The sequence below is a fragment of the Topomyia yanbarensis genome, chromosome 2, assembly GCF_030247195.1.
Source record: "Topomyia yanbarensis strain Yona2022 chromosome 2, ASM3024719v1, whole genome shotgun sequence".
NCBI classification, from domain to species: domain Eukaryota; kingdom Metazoa; phylum Arthropoda; class Insecta; order Diptera; family Culicidae; genus Topomyia; species Topomyia yanbarensis.
Window position 1 is genome coordinate 137,579,285 of NC_080671.1, and position 14,449 is coordinate 137,593,733.

The 14,449-nt window shown below is 38.3% G+C and overlaps 1 protein-coding gene across 4 annotated transcripts in view; it reads right to left on the minus strand.

The window, feature by feature from the left end:
- Positions 1-553: 553 nt before the first annotated feature.
- The window catches only part of LOC131681503 (prohormone-3), a 100,193-nt gene continuing 86,297 nt past the window's right edge, over positions 554-14,449 (minus strand). For 3 of the 4 annotated variants that reach the window (XM_058962316.1, XM_058962317.1, XM_058962315.1), the window contains 4 exons: positions 12,621-12,825; positions 12,143-12,191; positions 11,958-12,014; positions 554-3,259 (listed from right to left, as the gene is read on the minus strand). In XM_058962316.1, coding sequence (XP_058818299.1) covers positions 3,200-3,259; positions 11,958-12,014; positions 12,143-12,191; positions 12,621-12,825 — 371 coding nt within the window. In that variant the 3' untranslated portion in view covers positions 554-3,199. The remainder of the gene's footprint in view (positions 3,260-11,957; positions 12,015-12,142; positions 12,192-12,620; positions 12,826-14,449) is intronic. The other variant, XM_058962318.1, reaches the window with a different exon arrangement.

Sequence of the window (14,449 nt, forward strand, 5' to 3'; positions counted from 1 at the left end):
CATTTTGCATTCCTTATCTGAATATAACTCCAGTTGTTAAAAATATCAACCATAGTTATATCAGTGTTATTGTTTTGTTATGCTCTTCTGATCGGGTTTTGAGATTTAACTGAAAAATCCGTAACTTTCGTAAACCGGCAATATGTTTTTCGGTTTTCTCATCATAAAAACATACTACATACTTAAGGTTTTTGATGTGAAACAAAAATTTGTGCAGTAGATGGTTAACTCTAGCCATTTGGTGTTTGTTCTGAATAGTAAAAAAATGTAATTGGATGTCACTGCGCATGGAAAGTACATTTTTCATGTAAAATTAAACGGAACACGGTTATATTTCGTCTTATCGTGTATTGCGGTTTGTTAAATTGTTTGAATTTATGTTATGTTTGAATTTACGTAACGATAAATTTAATATATTTTTGGTGTATGGGCAGCATCCGAGATGAAGTGCTATTCGTTTCCATCGTCGACGTCGCCAATGGAAGCGCATGGTGCGACGTGAATATAGGGACAGTTCGGATTTATTGCAGGATTGCAGAAAATAAACAGTATGTGAGTTTTGAAAGATGTACACATATAATTTCTGCTTTTGTTGTCTTTTGTACATTAGAGAGTGTGGTATTGTTTCCTGCTCGTGTCTGTATAGTAAAAGTGTGCAACGCGTGAGTGTGTCTGTAGTGAATAAATGTCCATTACATGGCAAGTACATTTATAATAATCATGAGAAAGTATAGGCAATGACACATTGTTTGTGTTGTGATATGAGACATCCATAGTTGAAGTTTGCACTTAACAATCACTGGTTAGCAAGTTTGCCAGAAATTTGTTTGAATTTGAAAAAAGATTTGTTTATGTGGGACAGCTTGGCTCATGTCTGTGGCACCATTTCGAGAGATTTGATATGTGTTTGCTTGCATGTTTTACCACTAGTTTTAAACGTAAAATTTGCTCGATTGTAACCTAAGATTAGGCCAACAAAGCTTGTTTTTTTCTCGTTTTCATTTTCGTTTGATTTAGTCTCGGTCGTTTTCTACAGCCCCATTACTTTGCTTGTCAGGTGACGGCCAACATTCTAGAAAGTTTGATGGACTCGGTGCTTTATTGCGTGACTGCTTCTCCAGAATGTAGGACGATTTTTGACAATATTTTGGATGCTGTGGTGTATAGTGCACGATAGTTCTTCCCAGACAATTAAAGGTGTTTGATTTTTCTGGGAAAAATGCTATTTGTTCTGAAGTAGACAAACCCTTTTTTATTTAATTGTGTATTTTGATTTTGTCGAATGGAAATATTTGTTACTTTTCCCAGTAACTTTTCTTTGTATGTTGGTTTGTGTCAGTTATTCATGTTAGTTGATTGTTTTTCTTCTGCGGTATCCGCTGTGCAACGTTGTTCCGTCGGAAACGTTATGGCTTCAGTCAATATTTTATTTTGATTAATTACAAAAACGTCAAAATAATAGTAAAAAGTGAAGATAATATATGACTTTAGGTTGGATGCTGATAAGTGTGCTGAATTATTTAACCATAACTTCTTCAGGGCATTTTGCTATCCTGCTTTTGTTTGATATCATGCATTACATTAGATCCACTATTTCAGTTGTTTATATTTTAGGTAATGCTAAACATGCGATAAGTAAATGCCTCAGCCAGTATGATATCATTTGTTCAGTATTTTTTCATTTGTTTAAAACCTATACTTATTGGATAATGCATATAAACCTAAGGTCATTCTTTCTGTTTATATTGTTTTAAATATAACGATATGTATCATTGCATAAGAACCGATTATATCAGTATAATATCAGTGACTCTTCATCATTACATTTTCCATGTAATAATTATGCTGCGGACGAACATGCGTACCATTTTTTGACGCAGAATCGATAGTATTTCTCACTGGTTGCTTGTTAGAGATAGTAAAAACAAATAGAAGAAAGTGAAGACAATATCTATATGAAAGGGGATTTGTTTGATAGGTACTGCTGCAGTACATCCTATCCAGTTCCCGCAGAGCGATAGAGCAAATGATACGCAGTAATAAACGGTCAATAACGTTACGTAACATAGGCGTTGGAGGCGGGCCAATTGATTAATAAAGTGCCACGTCATTTAGAGCTCACAGCATTCCAAAGGGCCATCATTAGACATCGTTATCGGCTATTGACCCAGAGATGTGAATATTTCCAAGACGAGGAAAAGCGAGCGTCGTCTGTCGGGATCCAAAAAAAAACTATATCATTTGCCGTGTACGGGTAAGATGAAAAAGTTCTCTACCGACTTTTCCAGGAATCACATAATCATAACAGGATCAACTATGGGAATTTCCTACAAAAAAATGCGTTGGTGTCGAAAGTAGGCAAACGTTGAATGAACAACAACCCACCAACAGCGAAAACATTTGCTCTTTGTCTGCGATAGAGCTCGGAAATGATGGTCGAAAGAAATCCTCACTCTGAACGTATATATCAACGCCGTGATTCCGATTCTAGCACAACAGTAGAAAGGGCACCAAGATTAATGATTAGGAAGCTTTGTATAATTTTGGATTTGTTTGGTGGTAACATGGCAACTTACGATAACTTTCAAAGGTGGAAGGATCTATCGAAAAAATCTTATATATAGTATCCTCATATCCTTAGCTTATTTCGTCCGCTCTGGCTACATTTTTTGATTAACAAAGATTTTTTTAAATACTAACTTTAAGGACAATAAGGACATTGATTGATATGTATTAGTTCATTGATGTGTACGTTTCCTGTTGTTATTTATCATTACCATATATATATACTCTCTTAACTAGTTTACCACACCGTGTGAAAACTTTCTCAAAGTTTGTTTGGTAGTAAATACATGCTTTTTGTTTGTGTTGTTTTGCGTTTAACCAGATTTTGTTCAATCGTTTCATGCAGTGTATATGTAGTTTAACGTGCCACTTTGTTTGTATTTGAATTAATTTTTAATTTAGGAGCCTTCAATTTCATACTTTTGCCATAATGTGCACAACTTGCTTCTATCAGATGGACTATCAGATTTCGCAATGAGAATACTGGCTAGTAACAGAAACAGAACAAAACGAAAACCTTCTGTACATGGGTAACTTGTTTTTGGTTATGTCATAGGTAACTAGATGCTGTCTGCTTTCAGTAGGCTGGGTAGCTCATTATTTCTACTCTGCAGGATTGCAATTATTCAACGACTTAGTGTTTGCTGTAAATGATTCGTTTCTCCCCTGCAGTGTGTTCAATTTCATGCTTTACCTGGAAGAAAAAACAACAGATTAAACTATATTGTTTGTACATAAAATTAATGTATTATTAGACATATATCAAGACTTTGTTTTGATGATCAACGACCTTCTTCAAGATTGTTTAGTAGAAGAGAACCGTCAACAGTGCGATAAATAGTTGAAATAACTCAGGTATGCATAAATGAGTTAATTCTAAATTTCTTAAGCAAAAATCAATGTATTGTAGATAGGTCTCATAAATCAAAATTTAAAAATACGAAAAACACACTTTTGACGTAGAAATAGATTTTTCACGTGGTCGAATTTGTTCTAGTTTTTAGAACATTCCCTACAAGAATACTTGCATTTTACTTTATGCGAGACTCTGTACTGTTAGGTATTGAAAAGGCTCAAAAAGTTTGTCCTCTTACTTTTTAGCGTTTATAAACCAGTTGTAAACGTTATACATAACAGCTCAGATGTCTGGACAAAATTACAATTAATGTTGATTGTTTTGACTTTTCGAAAATATATGAGAGAGCAGTATCAAAAGTGAAAGAAATGACAACGAAATTCCTGCTTCTATTTCGTAAGAATTCTATTGTAAAAGTGTGGTTAACTTATGTCGACAAAGCATAAGGGCCATTCGTACCGTGATTCTCAGACTGTTCGGGTATTTTTAATGTCGGTGTGTGATTATACGCTTATTCTCGGTTTCGCTTTGTGTTTTATTTCTCAAGGCCACATTCTTCAGCCTTTCGTTCGCGCAGTAAGGATCGATTCATCGCCAGCTATATAACCCAGTTAATCAAGTGTCGTATAAGGATAACCAACAAAAATCATATAAGCATACAATTTTTATCGGAATCGTATAATGGTAGATTGTAGTAAAAGCATCATACAAAATTTATCTTAACTAGTGCATTGTGATGCCTCATTTATGATTCTCGTATGTGAGTGCAGATTAAGTCATATAATGTATGAAAAGGATTGTTATTGGTGCAGTAATTTGCCACAATTACGTCTACACAAATATGTTGTCGCTGTTGTGCTATCTTATGACAAACGCCATTTTGGGGTAAACTGAGTTAGATATGCCACATTACTTGTCGAAAAAATCACTACAAAGTGGCGTATTCACAATTTTGACATTCTGCTTGGTTACTGAGATATAGCGAGAAACGTGCTGAGAAATTTTCAATTTTTTGCTTCAAATGACTGTGTCTGGGGATTGGCTCAAATTATCGTGATGCATAAGATGTTTTTATGTGTAAAACTATCTGAGAAACACAATGGCATAATCATTTTCAAAACAAAAATACACGAAGTGCGAGAAAAATGCAGTTTTAGTTTTACACTGGAAATATAGCATATTTGGCAACACTGTAACCAAAAATAACTATTTTTTCTAGATTCCCTGACTAATTTCCTTCAAAATGCATCTCACCGATTGTTTATAGACCAACTAAAGCCAAAGATACGAATAAAAGTTATTAAATTTACCATGCACTAATATGACACGCCATACAGATTTTGTCATCAATACACACCTATGACGCGTGTGAGTGCGACTTTGGTTTACATTTTTAGTAAATACTCGCAACATAGTCAACCGATCTTCGTAATATTTGAGAGATTAATACAGAATAGATAGAAGCATCAATTGTCTTCATTGAATTGTTTCTACCATTTCACCATTCTACCATTGTTTCACGATATTCAATGTCAATGTCAACTTCTCGAAATGTGCTAAATGGCGCTTGTCATAAGATGGCACAACAGCGACGATTTGTCGGTGATAGCCAAACTAAACCAAGTAGTGTACGCCAAGTGTCGTAAAGCAAAGGGTGGGGGTGATGATTTCGCATGAAATGCTGGTTTGGTACCGACTTCAATTCAATCCCCAAAATAAAATATCAGTTCGGTTTAGGTGTCAAAAAACAAAAAAATAAATAAATGGACAATATGTAAGAAAGGAGTCTCAGTTATATGTTGATATTGCCTTCAATTCATTCCCATACCAGTATGGTTGCATCGAACCATAAATAGGAAGTTAGAACTATGGAAATATGGACCAGTCTTTTAGGTAATAGTTTAAATTATAGGGTTTTTTATGTGTTGTTTATAAACAGCTGAAGTAAGTTTCAAGACTGGAGTGGGTATTTATGTTATCAGAAAAAATGTAGAAAGTGTGGATAGTATTGACAGAACTCGACATATGTTGAAGCTACAATATATCCTAACGTAAATTTTGAAAAAGTTAACATTGTTGACTCAGACACTATTTTGGTTATTTTAATGATTTGGTATATTTTACAAACAATTTTATTCGGTATCTATTGATGAAAAATGCTCATTAAAAAACGAAAATAAAATTCCAGTGGAGTTTCTTACGCCATCTTGTATATATGTTTCGTTCATAGGAGCGAAGCAAAAGGTTACAATTTGTTTATATAATAACAATTATTTTGAATATAATGCAACTTTCTCTTCGATGTTTTTGACGAAGATGTATAGCATCTTTACTATACTAGAGCAAATGATCGAATGACCTCAAAGAATTCATTCAAATTTGACATTCATTAGATTATTATATGTACATATGAACAACAGTACAAGGAAGATGTTATAATATATGAGTCGATTAGAACACATTTCTGATATCATTAAATGTAAGTATGAATGGCGATTTAGTAATCTCACGTTCGTATAGATAAAGTCGTATATCAGAGTGGTATAATAATAAACCTTTTCCCAAGAGTCAATGAGTTTGGCCCAAACTAACCACACCTATCAAATGGTGTATGTGGCACGTAAGCTGATGCCTCAGTGTTCGAAACCGGGTAAACCCATTTGTTGAAAAAAAAACGCTAGTTACGTTTTAGGATGCGAAATTTTTTAAGCAATAAAAAAACAGGCGGTCGAAAGATCTGTCTCATTCTTAACTTTTATTTTATATTAATATTTTCTGAAAGCCTAGTAGGGGAACCCGGGGCTATTATGACAGTGGGGGTAATTCGGACCCCCTCGGTTTCTCAGAAAATAGCAAGGCTTTCTGACTATCGTACATATTCGTGGAACCGCTATTCAGAAACATTAATTTTGAGAGTTGAATTTGATTCTTTGTTCTTTGTAGAAAAAAGATACAACGTGTTTCGTTTTTTGCCATTCTTAAAACAAAAAACATTATAATGAAAAAACCGTGATTAAAGCAACAAATAAAAGTGAAAAAATATAAGGTAAGTGTTTTGGAAAGCTTTAGGTTCCTATTTTATGGAATGATTTTTGTTTGCCTGAAAACACAAATATTTTCGAGGTGCTCACCACATTTGTGCGAAATGAGCGAACGGGGCTATTCGGACCCCCTATTCCGTCAACCACCGTTCAGCGGCTTGCGGTTGCGCACACCATTGCACACGCCACAGCAAAGAAAATACATGGGTCGCCAATCGACAGCTGTGACATACCAGATTAAGCTTTTTGTAAAGGAATTTATTTATTTTTGCTTCTTAAGGAGTCTCTCTTATAAATATTTTATAGGTAAACATAATTCCAGTGCAACAAAATTAAAGAAAAATCACGGTCTGAATTGTCCCGTAGGGAGGTCCGAATTACCCCTACATTGTAAAAGGATGGAAAAACGTAGAGGTTTGCAAATCGTCGCCTAGCGCAGTCATTGAGTGGTGAAAATGAACCTTTTATGGCATCAAAATGTAGCTGAGGTTTCAAACTAACAATTAGGACCTTGGACCGGTAAATTGTCTCACATCTTTCCACCTAAAAGTGCGATTTGCTTAAATAGGTCCAAATAGCCCCGGGTTTCCCCTACTGTTTTAAGTCGTTGGAATTGACAGGACATTCATCAATGCCATTCACGTAAGTGTTGTAGAGAATGGGGCTTAGATATGAGCGCTGGGGAAGACCCATGTAGCTAATTCGTGATGTCGATAAATCGCCATGCGAAAAATGCATGTATTTTTCAGACAGCAAGTTTAGCAAAAAGTTGTTTAGAGTCGGAGAAAGACATGTTGGTGCAGCTTTTCAGAAAGAATTTTGATAGAAACTGAATCAAAAGCCCCCTTTATATCTAGGAAAACTGATGCTATCTGCTCTTTGCTAGCATAAGCCATATGAATTTCTGTTGAGAGCAACGCAAGACGTCCCTTTGCTTTTGCGAAAACGACATTGTGTATCTGACAGTAAGCTATTTGCTTCAAACCAATTTTTTCGAAGCGAAAGAAGAACATTTTTTCGAACAGCTTTCGGATACAGGACAGCATTGCAATCGGTCGATACGAGTTGTAGTCGGAGGCTAGTTTTCCTGGTTTTTGGATGGCGATAATCTTCACTTGCCTCCAGTCATGTCCATTCCTGCGGAGAAAGCTCTTGTGTCGACTCTACTTTTCCGGATATCGCGGACGCATAGCTCTACCAATCAATATTTCGTGTGAGGTCAAACGAAATATTGATTGTATTCGGTGGCTCTGAACCGTTAGCAATATTAATTATTATTGACAGATGGTCGCTGCCGTGGGGATCATAGACTACCTTCCACATGCAATCTAACCGTAGCGATGTCGAGCAGAAGGACAGGTCTAAGGCGCTCGGACGCGCTGGAGGGGCCGGAACCTGTGTCATTTCACCCGTGTTCAAAATGGTCATATTGAAGTTGTCGCTAACCTCATGGATGGATTGTGTGGGAATGAGTCATGAAGGCAACCCCATGCCTTACCGTGGTAGTCACTTAAAATTAGGCTAACTGAGGCTCTAGGGGGAATTTAGGTGGAAGCAATGCAAAAGTCTTTGCCTTTAATTACGGTTTGGCAAGCGACAATTTCTATGCCTGGTGTCGAGGGGAGGTAGATTCGATTGAAAGAATAGCACTTTTTTATTCCCCAAAAGCACTCCTCCGTAAGAGTCTTCTCGATCCAAGCGAATAATATTAAAATCGTAGAAGTGTGGGTCTATTTCTGAAGTAAGTCATGTCTCATATAGGGTAAATGCATCGCATTTCAAATTATTTAGTAAGATTTTAAACGAATCGATTTTCGGGATAATGCTTCTGCAATTCCACTGTAGAACAGTGATTAAATCCGTGACCTCGTTCGATGAATTAGCCATCGAAGGATACAATCGCTGAAAGGAGGGGCCATTTCGCAGTGAACTGCATCAAGAATGTTTTTACGGGGAGAAAGCTTATCACGATGCTTTTAAGGGGGTCAACAATATTTTATGCTGTAAGAATACGGTGCACAATATCAGAGAAATTTATTAAGCCAGCGCTTTCTTTGTCTGGTGGAGATATGGGAACAATTGGGGTTTTTGATGTTCCTGGAGGTGCTGGGAACTCGTTTTCTGAGCTCAGATCTGTGAGACCGGGAGCGACTTGCTTCGGTTTTGCACCAGTACTTCCTCGAGAAGTTATTTTTGGGGGACCTTGAGAAGACACCTTTTGGCTTTTACAACGAAGCTTGGGAGAGGAAATGTTCCTCCTTTTTCTATTGCTTCTTGGTACAGCAGAATATGTTCCCTCCTGGGGTTCATTACAGTCGCCTTCGTCAGTAGACAAGTTGGTATAGATGTTCGTAGAGTCCGGTGGCGTAGCTATCTTAAGCATTTCTGTAAAAGATCGCTTAGAGCGTTCCTGAAGGGAACGCTTAAGATTCTCCTCGCGTTGTTTGTACTCGGGACATGCCGGGAGATTAAGTGGGTTTCCCCCACAGTAGAGACACGTTTCGACATCCCTTCCACAGGAATCATCCGCATGATTCCGCATTTCCCACAACGAGCCTTATTGATACAATGGGAGGCTGTGTGTTCCAATTGTTTGCAATTAGTACAGTTCATGATCCGCGACACAAATAGGCGAACAGGTAGACGAACCTTGTCAAAGAGGAGGTAGTTGGGTAGAGCAGAACCGGCGAAGGTCACCCTATAAGAGTCTGAGTTGACGTATGTTTTCTTCCAGTCAGCTGCGACTGATGCTGAATACAAACGTTTGCACTTCAGTATCTTCACTGGCTTACGCATGAGGTCTTTCAAACAGCCAGTCCCATGTTTTAGCAGGTTCTCGCAACTCAGACTCGAATCGGAAACGACCCCACTGACTTCAACCCTGTTAGCTGGAATATACATTCTGTACTCCTTAGTAAAAAGCCTGTAGCCAGCAATATCATTTGGCTGATTTAAAGTGCTTTACAACCACCTGAAGCTTATCAGGGCGAATTTTCGATATTCTTGTCACGGCCGAATACCGATCCGTGTTACAGTATAATATGTAATTTAAATGTTTAAAGGGAAGAATAAGAGATTAGTGTGTACTGCAAGAGATGCATATCTGACGGCCCGCTTGAAAGCAAAACGTCGCAGTAAAATTTGCTTGAAAACAAATCCCGGAAGAGCGGGTGACAGCAAATAAAAATGGGTAGTCGGGAAAAAAGGGTTGACCGAGCACGGTCGAGAGCGGTTTTTTCTCCCCGCTGGAGGAGGAAAAGAAAAAAAAACCACGAGTGTGCGGACGGGTGGAAGTCCAGCGTGAAAGAGGAAAAACTTTTGGCAATCTTTTCTGGTGGAGCCGATGCAAAAGTTCGCCGGAGTGGAGTCAACAGCGTTGTCCAGAAGACAGCACGTTCAATCGTGGATTGCGTTTTGTGCTTGCCAAAATAGGAGTTGAGCTCGCGACGTCGCCGTGGGGAGAAAATTGCTTTGCAGCAAAGGGCAGAATAACGGGACTCCCAACTTATGGTTGGCAACGGAGTTTGCTGGGGCCCTGCTCGAGCGCGTGGATGTGTGTCGGGTCGTCATTAGCAACAGAGAATAGTGGGGAAAGCGAGAAATCAGTGTTCGGTGTGGAAATAAAGCTGAAAAATCTTGCCCGACAAGAGGCGCGTCGTGGTCATCCGCCTTGCAGTGCTCGTTCGTAAACGCGATCGCCCTTTTACACCTCGGTCGCGCAGTGGGAAAACTGTGTTTGAACCTGTATCTTGGCGGCGGCAAGCTGTTTCCGCATCTAGAGCGTGAAGGAATCTTCCTGGAGGACACCACTTGCTCTTACCGGTGTGAAATCATCCTAACATTGGAGCATTCGCACGACAGTGGCACAGTCCATCGGGATCTGACACCGGAAAACGTGCTAATGGATGGCTCAGGCGACCCGGACAATTGATGACGTCAGCATTATCGGGTAAGCGTGCACATCTTTGACATTAACACCTCCCCTTATTAGCCCTTGCTATTAAATGTATATTTTGGGATGATTATATATTCTCCGTATGCTTTGGGTGATAGCCAAATTCTTGTTACATCCGTCAGAACTCGAGAAATCGGCAATAGATTCAAACTTTTTGTCTTTGGTCCGGAAGAAAATGACGTAGGGCCCGGTGGCCGAGCTTGGATATACTTTGAGCCGGGAAGCCGATTTTGTTTCGATGTCCATCTCACCTTGAGATGAACCGCCGTCAGGGGAAGTCATTTTTGCACGGGCCTATTACCCAGTGCACGTTAGTAGGAGAACCAAGAAGGGGAAACGTAAAATAATACTTAACTTGTGTATGTAACGATGGTTTACTTGAAGTACACTGCTTCACTGGTCACTGGCCGGCTAACGGTACTCAGAAACAGAAACACAAAAGAAGGGATAAAAGAGTGCGCAAGATAACTTTGAACGCGGATTAGTACTATTCTTTGTCGCTATATACTGCACGGACTGGCAACAAAACACTTGTGTTTTGACCGACCGCTCGAAAATGAATGATGTTTCCTGATGAAGACCGTCCGAGTCTAATCCTTTCCGCTGATTTTCCGATGCTGGAAACCGAAAGTTAATATCTTGTTCCACCCTGCCAGCTTCTCCCCTGTCTCTGATTCCCAGATGCAGGAACTCATCACCCCCGCCTCCTAAATATGTTCCAAAAACTTATTTGCCTCCCTGTCTTTTCTAGTTGTAGTTGTTTAATATATACTCTCGTTAAGAAATGCCCAACAGTACTAGTACTCATAAAAATAACCCTAATTAACCCCCCCCCCCTAATCTTAATAAAATTGAATCACTTTCTCTAGTTATTCCTAGATTTAAAATGGTTGTAAAAAATTAAAATGGCTTAATTGCTCCAAAAATCTCTCTACTATAAATCCTAAAGTGCCTTACTATATAGAAAACACACTAAATGACCCCCCCCCCCCTAATCTTACGAATATTATATTATCCTCTGATGTATATGTATAAGTTAGCTGTAGAATTTCTTTAATTTCATTATATATAAAAAATATTTAAATATGTAATCTCCAAGCTTTATAAATTTAAAATGTAGAAAATGAAAATTATTGGCACCTTTAAGCTAACGCAAACGTGGCTTATCAAATACAATCAAATTGAATTGAATAAAAAAACTAAATTTCTGTGGAGACGTTTCGAGTCCCTCTCATTAGAATTCGACATTAACTTAGTGACAGAACTAAGCTAGCGCTGGATTGACGCTAGCTCCAAAAAATGAAAACACAGAATTTTACACCGCAAAAAAAACTGAGCTTCTCCACTTCCTGGAGTAAGCGCGCACGAACTTGAAAGCAGCCCAGGTTTTATCACTGAAATATCAGGGGTTATGATTCGAGCCCCCCTATGGAATGTAAAGGCTGTACTGGTTCAATATCCGGTACGTCATTTACATACTTATTCTGTATGTAAGTACACACTTCCACTTATGTGCCCTTTGGCGCAAAAAATCGCTCACCTGATCAGCAGCAACAGTTCCAATGCAAAGCAGAGGGTCCTTGAAGTAAGCGCAAACCTAGTATGAGAGGGAAGGGAAAAAAGGAGTAAACTTTAAATTGAATATTTTTCATTCTCCCGGTAGAGGCAAAATATGCAAACGACGAAAAATTGTCAGCTTCTTCCCACGGTTCGAATTTAGCTTACCTTACGTGGCACTTGTCGATGTCTTCTTTGCACCTGACAGCAGAGTCCTCTGTTTGCGTTGAGTTTGGAAAGTCAGAAAAAATATGCTATGTTTAGTACAGTAGCCAAATTACTTCAAGAGGTTATTAATTTTTCGTTCTTTCTGCTATGTGCTATGGGCGTTCGTATAGTAGTAATGGTGATGGTTTATTATTTCCCGAAAGACTTGGGTAAAAAAAGAAATTAGTATCACTACGTACAACGATTCGCAGGTACTTTCAGGGAATTTTTCTAATTTCGTAAAGTTTAGTTTTAATAGATCTTGAAAGAAAATAATATATTTTCATAATACTGAAAAATTTTAATTTTTTCGTTCCGATTTCATGTGTTGAATGTTTCGCTATATTAGTAGTTGGAAGATGATTTGAGGGAATATTGGATATTATTGGAAGATTTTCATAGTTGAAACCGGTAGAAAAAAAATAATACTCTCACTCACCGGGAAATATCACAATCGCTGGAGGTGATGCAATCCTCGGCGTACTGCTTGGCCAGCACGATCGGCGGGCGGCACACGCTGGCCCCACTCAGTGTCGAGATATCGCAGACTAGGCCCGATTCGCAGTCCGAATCCCGGCGGCACAATTCACCGTACTTACGCCCTAGCGGAAACACGCAGTGGCCAATGACTGAAAGAGGCGAAACTTGATAGATCAGAACGAAAAAGAAAAGGGAACGAGAGAAAAGGTGGTAGAAATCTCGGTTAGTGCAAATCTTGCTACCGCTGTGTCCCCTGCTGCTCGTTTCGGCAGAGTATGGTACATATTTACGGTTATTGTACACGTATGTGGATGGTAGGTATGTGGATGGCACATCGACATGGAAGGTTGTAGATATGGCGAGAGAAGAAGATGATGTGATTCACACCGATTTTTTATAACCGCAGACTTTTCTTTACCGTAAATAGAAAAATCACACAACATTCCAAAAAGAGGCTGACCTAGAGGATGAAGTAATGGTCTGTCTCGCGGTTACTAGAGAACATCAAAAGTTAAATGCCCTGTGTTGTAATGTTCTTTAAAATGATTATTGTAATGATGAAAGTAAATACTATTTCATTTGGTGCTGTTTCATGCAAGAATCAGTATTTAGGGAATTCAGGTAAGAAAATGAGAAGTGAAAAATGATGAAACCGTGAAAGGAAATCTTAAAAAACATGTTTTTTCGGAAGCTGCGTCTGGCTTTGTAATTGCGCATGACTTCTTCGGTGTCCTCGTCGCCGCCAGAGTGTAGCATTGAAGTTGTTTATTCCGACTCACGTGGTTGCTTAGCTGTGAGAGGATTAGTAGTGACCTATAGTGACCCTAAACGGCTGACCTGTTGTGCCCCCAGCATATGTTTCATATTGATGTCCGCATTTTTTTCAAAAACAGAGATATCGAAAAACCAACATAATACTCGTGTTCAGCATTAATTTTTATGTAAGAAAAACCTACTTGACATTGTTTTAGATTGATTAAATGTGCTGTACTGAGGACAAAAGATAGTGCGTTTTCGCAGAACAACACACGAAAACATAAACGACGCCGTAACTAATACAGCTGACCAAAATGCCAAAATGACAGTCGTCGACGATTTTCTCCACCGTGTATCTAATTCACACAAGGTGAGCGACCTCTGCAATAACATAGCAAAGATAATTCGCTATACCTATTGTACCCCCATACCTATTTGACCCCATTCTACTATATACAATAGACTGGTTTAATTTTTGACTTTTAGCTCCACCAGGCTCTACTGATTCCTTTTATGGCCCTTAGTAATTGTGCAAATATTGGTACCGATCGGTTGCGTTTACGGACCTTCCAAAAATTTCAGTTTATATGGAAATTAGTATGGAAAATCGGTTAAAATTGAAAATAAATTCATAAAAAATCATCTCATCAATCAATTCATGAGGACACTATATATTTTTAAAGGTATTCTTCTACTGAACACATTCGTGGAACATTGTAACTTTGTGTAAATTCGCTGAGAAAAGTTATTAACTAAAGAAGCAGCATGACTTCAAAACAAATGGATTTTATTATTAATCATAGCAACCCTGTTTGAATAGCTCCATCGTTATACAAAATGTAAACTAGGCTTACCACCCACCGCTCCCATATGGCAGATACAGCTATTCAAACATTGCTATGATTAATAATAAAATCCATTTGTTTTGAAGTCATGCTGTTTCTTTAGTTAATAACTTTTCTCAGCGAATTTTAACAAACTTACAATGTTCCACGAATGTGTTCAGTAGAAGAATACCTTTAGAAATATATA